The sequence below is a fragment of the Salmo salar genome, chromosome ssa22, assembly GCF_905237065.1.
Source record: "Salmo salar chromosome ssa22, Ssal_v3.1, whole genome shotgun sequence".
Classification (NCBI taxonomy): domain Eukaryota; kingdom Metazoa; phylum Chordata; class Actinopteri; order Salmoniformes; family Salmonidae; genus Salmo; species Salmo salar.
The window spans coordinates 61,418,314-61,428,313 of NC_059463.1; the positions used below are offsets into that span (position 1 = coordinate 61,418,314).

Genomic DNA, 10,000 nt, shown 5'->3' on the forward strand with positions numbered 1-10,000 from the left:
CAGAGCGCCAAGTCTAGGTCCATGAGGCTTCTAAACAGCTTCTACCCCCAAGCCATAAGACTCCTGAACATCTAATCAAATGGCTACACAGACTATTTGCATTGCCCCCCCCCCACACACACACTGCTGCTACTCTCTGTTATTATCTATGCATAGCCACTTTAATAACTTTACCTCAATTACCTCGACAACGGTGCCCCCCGCACATTGACTCTGTACCGGTACCCCCTGTATATAGCCTCCACATTGACTCTGTACCGGTACCCCCTGTATATAGCCTCCACATTGACTCTGTACCGGTACCCCCTGTATATAGCCTCCACATTGACTCTGTACCGGTACCCCCTGTATATAGCCTCCACATTGACTCTGTACCGGTACCCCTGTATATAGTCTCCACATTGACTCTGTACCGGTACCCCCTGTATATAGCCTCCACATTGACTCTGTACCGGTACCCCCTGTATATAGCCTCCACATTGACTCTGTACCAGTACCCCCTGTATATAGCCTCCACATTGACTCTGTACCGGTACCCCCTGTATATAGCCTCCACATTGACTCTGTACCGGTACCCCCTGTATATAGCCTCCACATTGACTCTGTACCGGTACCCCCTGTATATAGCCTCCACATTGACTCTGTACCGGTACCCCCTGTATATAGCCTCCACATTGACTCTGTACCGGTACCCCCTGTATATAGCCTCCACATTGACTCTGTACCGGTACCCCCTGTATATAGCCTCCACATTGACTCTGTACCGGTACCCCCCTGTATATAGCCTCCACATTGACTCTGTACCGGTACCCCCTGTATATAGCCTCCACATTGACTCTGTACCGGTACCCCCTGTATATAGCCTCCACATTGACTCTGTACCGGTACCCCCTGTATATAGCCTCCACAATGACTCTGTACCGGTACCCCCTGTATATAGCCCCGATATTGTTATTTATTGCTGCGCTTTAATTATTTAATTATTTATTTACTTTCAGCATTTCACTGTGAGGTCTACTACACCTGTTGTATTCAGCATTTCACTGTGAGGTCTACTACACCTGTTGTATTCAGCATTTCACTGTAAGGTCTACTACACCTGTTGTATTCAGCATTTCACTGTAAGGTCTACTACACCTGTTGTATTCAGCATTTCACTGTGAGGTCTACTACACCTGTTGTATTCAGCATTTCACTGTAAGGTCTACTACACCTGTTGTATTCAGCATTTCACTGTGAGGTCTACTACACCTGTTGTATTCAGCATTTCACTGTGAGGTCTACTACACCTGTTGTATTCAGCATTTCACTGTGAGGTCTACTACACCTGTTGTATTCAGCATTTCACTGTGAGGTCTACTACACCTGTTGTATTCAGCATTTCACTGTGAGGTCTACTACACCTGTTGTATTCAGCATTTCACTGTGAGGTCTACTACACCTGTTGTATTCAGCATTTCACTGTGAGGTCTACTACACCTGTTGTATTCAGCATTTCACTGTGAGGTCTACTACACCTGTTGTATTCAGCATTTCACTGTAAGGTCTACTACACCTGTTGTATTCAGCATTTCACTGTAAGGTCTACTACACCTGTTGTATTCAGCATTTCACTGTAAGGTCTACTACACCTGTTGTATTCAGCATTTCACTGTGAGGTCTACTACACCTGTTGTATTCAGCATTTCACTGTGAGGTCTACTACACCTGTTGTATTCAGCATTTCACTGTGAGGTCTACTACACCTGTTGTATTCAGCATTTCACTGTGAGGTCTACTACACCTGTTGTATTCAGCATTTCACTGTAAGGTCTACTACACCTGTTGTATTCAGCATTTCACTGTGAGGTCTACTACACCTGTTGTATTCAGCATTTCACTGTAAGGTCTACTACACCTGTTGTATTCAGCATTTCACTGTAAGGTCTACTACACCTGTTGTATTCGGCGCATGTGACAAATACAATCTGATTTGATTTGATGGAATGTTCTCTAAGCCACCGCTGGTGGGTGACACAGATCATTGAAGTCAGCTGTGCGTTCACCACTGCAGTTATACCATGAATCAGATATAAACCAGGCACAGGCTGCCTCCCAAAGGGCCGGATTACTGAATGAGAACGCAGGGCACGTGCCCCGGGGCCCCCCGACCTCCAGAAATTATAATTATTATTTTATTTTGGGGGGGGTTTGGGGGACCCCTGGAGGTCGAGGGTCCCCTATGATATGATAGCAAAATGTGTAGAATTAGCTTTAAAACTGCGTCGGGGCCCCAAATGCGGTAGTCCAGTTCAGCAAATGGCACCCTATTCCCTATATGCCCGGCCCTGGTTAAAATTAGTCCACCATAGAGGGAATAGGGTGCCCTTTGGGACGCAGAGGGACAGAATGGGTTCTGACAGTAACCCAGGTAACCCACAGTAACCCAGGTAACCCACAGTAACCCACAGTAACCCAGGTAACCCACAGTAACTGACAGTAACCCAGGTAACCCACAGTAATCCACAGTAACCCACAGTAACCCAGGTAACCCACAGTAACCCACAGTAACCCAGGTAACCCACAGTAACTGACAGTAACCCAGGTAACCCACAGTAACCCACAGTAACCCATAGTAACCCATAGTAACCCACAGTAACCATGTAACCCACAGTAACCCAGGTAACCCACAGTAACCCACAGTAACCCAGGTAACCCACAGTAACCCACAGTAACCCAGGTAACCCACAGTAACCCACAGTAACCCAGGTAACCCACAGTAACCCAGGTAACCCACAGTAACCCAGGTAACCCACAGTAACCCACAGTAACCCACAGTAACACAGGTAACCCACAGTAACACAGGTAACCCACAGTAACCCAGGTAACCCACAGTAACCCACAGTAACACACAGTAACCAAGGTAACCCACAGTAACCCACAGTAACACACAGTAACCCAGGTAACCTGATCAAGCAGGATCAAATAGTTAGACAGAAAACTGTCCTGTCCTGAACTAACGGTGTATTTCAACAAAGGACTGTGTTGTTGATGTTGTTGTTGTTGATGTTGTTTGTTTCAGCTGTTGATCTGACGGAAGACACTTTGACAGTGGCGGACCAGAGTGAGGACGGAGGGGAGGAGGACACTTCCCTCTGTGAGCCCTGTGTGGACAGCTTTCTGGTACAGGCTGAGACAGGAGGGGTGCAGGAGACACCTCACCCCATGGACCCCCCATGGGACATCCCACAACCCAACCTGCCCAAACGACTTACCAGGCTGGGCAGTTTAGAGGGTGAGTCCCAAATCAGCCCCTAGCCCCTGTTCCTGGTCTGTTAGCATGTTAGCTAACTTTAACACGCCTCTGTTACTGGCCTGTTAGCATGTTAGCTAACTATAACAAGCCTCTGTTACTGGCCTGTTAGCATGTTAGCTAACTTTAACCAGCCTCTGTTCCTGGTCTGTTATCATGCTAGCTAACTATAACCAGCCTCTGTTCCTGGTCTGTTAGCATGTTAGCTAACTCAAGCCAGCCTCATACAGCTGGCTAACTCCAACCAGCCTGCTAGCTTACTAACTCTAACCAGGCTCATACAGCTAGCTAACTACTGTCCAGGCTGGGCAGTTTAAAACTTCTTCGGGATCGGTGTCCCTTCCACGGGACGGTTGAGTTAACGTTGGCTCATGCGATTAGCATGAGGTTGTAAGTAACAAGAACATTTCCAAGGACATAGACATATCTGATATTGGCAGAAAGCTTAATTTCTTGTTAATCTAACTGCACTGTCCAATTTACTGTAGCTATTACAGTGAAAGAATACCATGCTATTGTTTGAGGAGAGTGCACAATTTTGAACATGAAAAGTTATTAATAAACAAATTAGGCACATTTGGGCAGTCTTGAGAAAATATTTTGAACAGAAATGCAATGGTTCATTGGATCAGTCGAACACTTTGCACGTACACTGATGCCATCTAGTGGCCAAACTCTCAATTGCAGCTGGACTGGAATAATACATTATGGGCTGCAGGCCGCCGCCGGAGGTTCTGGGCTGCAGGCCGCCGCCGAAGACTCAGAGCTGCAGGCCGTCTCAGGAGGTTCCGGACTGCAGACCGTCTCAGGAGGTTCCGAACTGCAGGCCGTCTCAGGAGGTTCCGGACTGTAGAACGTCGCCGGAAGCTCTGGACTGGGAATGCGCACTTGAGGCCTGATGCGTGGGGCTGGCACAGGTGACGCCAGACTAGTAACACGCACCTCAGGGCGAGCGCGGGGAGCAGGAACAGGACGTACCAGACTGGATAGACTCACTGGAGGCTGGGTACGTTGGGCAGGCACAGGATATACTGGGCCATGGAGGCGCATCGGAGGTCTTGAGTGTATAGCTGGCACAACCCGTCCCGGCTGGATGCTTACTTTCGCCCGGGCAAACGCGGGGCGCTGGCACAGGACGAACTGGGCTGTGAATACGCACTGGTGACACAGTGCGTAGCGCCGGCGCAGGATATACTGGATATCCTGGACCGAGAAGGCGAACTGGAGACCAGGAGCGCTGAGCTGGCACCACCCTTCCTGGCTGAATGCACAACCCAGCACGGCAAATGCGGGGCGCGGGCAAAGATCGCACCGGGCTGTGAATGCGCACTGGCGACACAGTGCGCATCACCGCATTACATGGTGCTTGCTTCTTCACTCGCTCCCCATGGTAAGCACGGGGAGTTGGCTCAGGTCGCCATCCTGACTCTGCCAAACTGCCCGTGTGCCCGTGTGCCCCCCAATTTTTTGGGGGGCTGCCTCTCACACTTGCCTCGTGGTTGGTATAATGCCTCGTAGTATCGCTGCTCCGCTCTTGCTGCCTCGATTTCTTCTTTCGGACGGCGATACTCCCCAGCCTGACTCCAGGGTCCTGTCCAGATTTTCCTCCCATTCCTGTTTCTCCTGGTCCTTTGGTGGTGGGTGATTCTGTCACGGTTGTCATAGGAATGAGCGGACCAAAGTGCAGCGTGTGTGTCGTTCCAAATTTGTATTTATACTGTGAAACTATGCAATATATAAATACACTGAAATGAAAAAAAACAACAAACCGTGACGCAGAGATGAACACATACACAACTCAAAATTAATCCCCCACAAAACCCAGGTGGAAAAACCCCTACTTAAGTATGATCTCCAATCATCCCAAACAAAACCACAACATAGAAATACAAAACTAGAACCTAAACATAGAAATAGAAAACATAGAGAGAAAAACCCTGTCACGCCCTGACCTACTCTACCGTAGAAAATAGCATCTTTCTATGGTCAGGATGTGACACTCAGATAGAGTTCAGTGTGTCGAATCGGAGGGCCTGTTGTCCGGACCTCTGGCAGTCTCTATGGGGGTGTCACAAGGTTCAATTCTCGGGCCGACTCTTTTCTCTGTATACATCAATGACGTCGCTCTTGCTGCTGGTGATCCTCTGATCCACCTCTATGCAGATGACACCATTCTGTATACTTCTGGCCCTTCTTTGGACACTGTGTTAACAAACCTCCAGACGAGCTTCAATGCCATTCAACTCTCCTTCCGTGGCCTCCAACTGCTCCTAAACACAAGTAAAACTAAATGCATGCTCTTCAACCGATTGCTGCCCACACCCACCCGGCCGTCCAGCATCACTACTCTGGACGGTTCTGACTTAGAATATGTGGACAACAACAAATACCTAGGTGTCTGGTTAGACTGTAAACTCTCCTTCCAGACTCATATTAAACATCTCCAATCCAAAATTAAATCTAGAATCGGCTTCCTATTTCGCAACAAAGCATCCTTACCTCATGCTGCCAAACATACCTTCGTAAAACTGACTATCCTACCGATTCTTGACTTCGGCGATGTCATTTACACAATAGCCACCAACACTCTACTCAGCAAATTAAATGCAGTCTATCACAGTGCCATCCGTTTTGTCACCAACGCCCATATACTACCCACCACTGCAACCTCTATGCTCTCGTTGGCTGGCCCTCACTACATATCCGTCGCCAAACCCACTGGCTCCAGGTCGTCTACAAGTCTCTGCTAGGTAAAGCAGCTCACTGGTCACCATAGCAGCACCCACCCGTAGCACGCGCTCCAGCAGGTATATTTCACTGGTTACAACCTAACCAACTCATACTTTGGCCGCCTTTCCTTCCAGTTCTCTGATGCCAATTACTGGAACAAATTGCAAAAATCACTGAAGCTGGAGTCTTATATCTCTCTCACTAACTTTAAGCATCAGCTGTCTTAGCAGCTTACCGATCATTGCACCTGTACATAGTCCATCTGTAAATAGCCCACCCAACTACCTCATCCCCATATTGTCATTTATTTTTGTTGCTCCTTTGCACCCCAGTATCTCTACTTGCACATTCATCTTCTGCACATCTATCACTCCAGTTTTTATTGTTAAATTGTAATTATTTCGCCACTATGGCCTATTTATTGTCTTACCTCCCTAATCTTACTACATTTGCACACACTTATATAGACTTTTCTATTGTCTTATTGACTGCACATTAGTTTATCCCATGTGTAACTCTGTGTTGCTTGTGTCGCACTGCTTTGCTCTATTTTGGCCAGGTCGCCAGGTCGCAGAACTTGTTCTCAACTGGCCTACCTGGTTGAAAAAAGGTGAAATAAAAATACAAATTCCTTTCACATTTCCATAAACTTCTAATTATTTCCTTTCCAATGGTACCATGAATATGCATATCCTTGCATCAGGGCCTGAGCTACAGGCAGTTAGATTTGGGTATGTCATTTTAGGAGAAAATTGGGGAAAAAAGGTTCCGATCCTTAAGATGGTCCGTGAACTAGACGTCACACTTGGGTTGACAGGGGGTCGTCATAGTATCAACGACAGTGCAGTATGAAGACAGGCAGAAGCTGTAACAGACCGTCATAATATCAACGACAGTACAGTATGAAGACAGGCAGAAGCTGTAACAGACCATCATAGTATCAACGACAGTACAGTATGAAGACAGGCAGAAGCTGTAACAGACCGTCATAATATCAACGACAGTACAGTATGAAGACAGGCAGAAACTGTAACAGACCGTCATAATATCAACGACAGTACAGTATGAAGACAGGCAGAAACTGTAACAGACCGTCATAATATCAACGACAGTGCCGTATGAAGACAGCCAGAAGCTGCTTCTTCAAAACAAATCCCAAACACACTTATAGGCCTTTCATGTCCTTTCATCGGGTCTAAGGGTCGTCTTGCGTCGAACTGCGCATGTGCAGGCCGTCAAATCAAAGGCACTCCTTCGTTATAAAGAAACATGTCAGTTTCACGAGGTTGGAGTAATACCATGTTCAACTATTTCAGACATTGGCTCGAATTCAGATTGTGCCTTTAGGTTTCGAGAAAATTAACTTAAGGAAGAAATTTTCACTTCTCTTATTTACTTCTCCAACCCGGGGCCTGGTCTGTTTGGTGTGTTTCGCAAGTCTTCCCGGGAAGTCTTGCGATGTTGCACCTCTGGGTTTAGAAACTCTCTGACCTTATATCTTATAAGTAACACTATGTCTGATAACACATCCTCACCCTATCCCCGTGAAGAAGTTCACCTAGGAACATCAGCATTGTGGGAATATTAACATTAACATGATAGTATTGTTCCCCTCTCTATGGGTCCTAACCTAGAGAGGAAGAGCTCTCCAGCCACTCTACCGAGGACGTTCACCATTACATTAACTAATATTAACGTTATTCTTCCCCTCACTACAGGTCCTCACCCCTTCCCTAAGTCGGATCCTAACCTAGAGAGGAAGAAGTCTCCAGCCACTCTACCCAGGAACTTCACGTTGCCCAGGACTAGCCAGGGTTCCTTGCTGCGAGGACGGATCTCCACCCCTACCGGTTCCCCTCACCTGGGGCCGCTGCGACCCCCACCGCCCCCTAGCTGTATTATAGAGGAGCTACATCGGGCCCTGGCCACCAAACACAGACAGCACAGGTAGGACACCAATCAATCAATCAATCAATCAATCAATCAATCAATCAATCAATCAATCAATCAATCAATCAATCAATCAATTACCAAACACAGACAGCACAGGTAGGACACCAATCAATCAATCAACAAATCAATCAATTACCAAGCAAAGACAGGGCAGGTAGGTAGGACGTCAAGCATTCAACCAATCAGTCAATCAGTCAATCAATCTCTCAATTCATCAAACAATCACACAGTCAATCAAATACATTTTACAAAGCCCAGCAGTTGTTTACAAAGAGCTTTACAGATATCCCAGGCTAAAACCCCAAAGAGGTTTACAGATACCCCAGGCTAAAACCCCAAAGAGCTTTTCAGATACCCCAGGCTAAAACCCCAAAGAGGTTTACAGATACCCCAGGCTAAAACCCCAAAGAGCTTTACAGATACCCCAGGCTAAAACCCCAAAGAGCTTTACAGATACCCCAGGCTAAAACCACAAAGAGCTTTACAGATACCCCAGGCTAAAACCACAAAGAGCTTTACAGATACCCCAGGCTAAAACCCCAAAGTGCTTTACAGATACCCCAGGCTAAAATCCCAAAGAGCTTTACAGATACCCCAGGCTAAAACCCCAAAGAGCTTTACAGATACCCCAGGCTAAAACCACAAAGAGCTTTACAGATACCCCAGGCTAAAACCACAAAGAGCTTTACAGATACCCCAGGCTAAAACCACAAAGAGCTTTACAGATACCCCAGGCTAAAACCACAAAGAGCTTTACAGATACCCCAGCCTAAAACCCCAAAGAGCTTTACAGATACCCCAGGCTAAAACCACAAAGAGCTTTTCAGATACCCCAGCCTAAAACCACAAAGAGCTAGAAATGCAGAGGCAAAATCAGAGTGGCTAGGAAAACACTCCTTCAATCAATTAATAACCAAGCACAGACAGGACAGGTAGAGGAATGTGAGTTAAGTGCCTTGGTGAAGGGCACTACGATCAGGGATTGTTGTTAGCACCCCAGTTACCAGATAAATTCCCTCTTTTATTTGAAGCTGTCTAAACTCAGCAAAAAAAGAAACATCCCTTTTTCAGGACCCTGATCTTTCAAAGAGAATTTGTAAAAATCCAAATAACTTCACAGATCTTCATTGTTAAGGGTTTAAACACTGTTTCCCATGCTTGTTCCATGAACCATAAACAATTAATGAACATGCACCTGTGGAACGGTCGTTAAGACACTAACAGCTTACAGACAGGTAGGCAATTAAGATCACAATTATGAAAACTTAGGACACTAAAGAGGCCTTTCTACTGACTCTGAAAAACACCAAAAGAAAGATGCCCAGGGTCCCTGCTCATCTGTGTGAACATGCCTTAAGCATGCTGCAAGGAGGCATGAGGACTGAAGATGTGGCCAGGGAAATAAATTGCAATGTCCGTACTGTGAGACGCCTAAGACAGCGCTACAGGGAGACAGGACGGACAGCTGATCGTCCTCGCAGTGGCAGACCACGTGTAACAACACCTGCACAGGATCGGTACATCCGAACATCACACCTGCGGGACAGGTACAAGATGGCAACAACAACTGCCCGAGTTACACCAGGAATGCACAATCCCCCCATCAGTGCTCAGACTGTCCGCAATAGGCTGAGAGAGGCTGGACTGAGGGCTTGTAGACCTGTTGTAAAGCAGGTCCTCACCAGAGATCACCGGCAACAACGTCATCTATGGGCACAAACCCACCATTGCTGGACCAGACAGGACTGGCAAAAAGTGCTCTTCACTGACGAGTCGCGGTTTTGTCCCACCAGGGGTGATGGTCGGATTCGCGTTTATCGTCAAAGGAATGAGCGTTACACCGAGGCCTGTACTCTGGAGCGGGATCAATTTGGAGGTGGAGGGTCCGTCATGGTCTGGGGCAGTGTGTCACAGCATCATCGGACTGAGCTTGTTGTCATTGCAGGCAATCTCAATGCTGTGCGTTACAGGGAGGACATCCTCCTCCCTCATGTGGTACCCTTCCTGCAGGCTCATCCTGACATG

At 47.1% G+C, this 10,000-nt stretch overlaps 1 protein-coding gene across 3 annotated transcripts in view; it reads left to right on the plus strand.

Annotated features, from left to right (window-relative positions):
• The window catches only part of LOC106583825 (phosphatase and actin regulator 3), a 69,621-nt gene that overhangs the window by 13,036 nt on the left and 46,585 nt on the right, over positions 1 to 10,000 (plus strand). For 2 of the 3 annotated variants that reach the window (XM_045705472.1, XM_045705471.1), the window contains exons 5-6: positions 3,062 to 3,274; positions 7,741 to 7,969. In XM_045705472.1, coding sequence (XP_045561428.1) covers positions 3,062 to 3,274; positions 7,741 to 7,969 — 442 coding nt within the window. Of the gene's footprint in view, positions 1 to 2,359; positions 2,411 to 3,061; positions 3,275 to 7,740; positions 7,970 to 10,000 lie in introns of those variants that run through there. The other variant, XM_045705473.1, reaches the window with a different exon arrangement.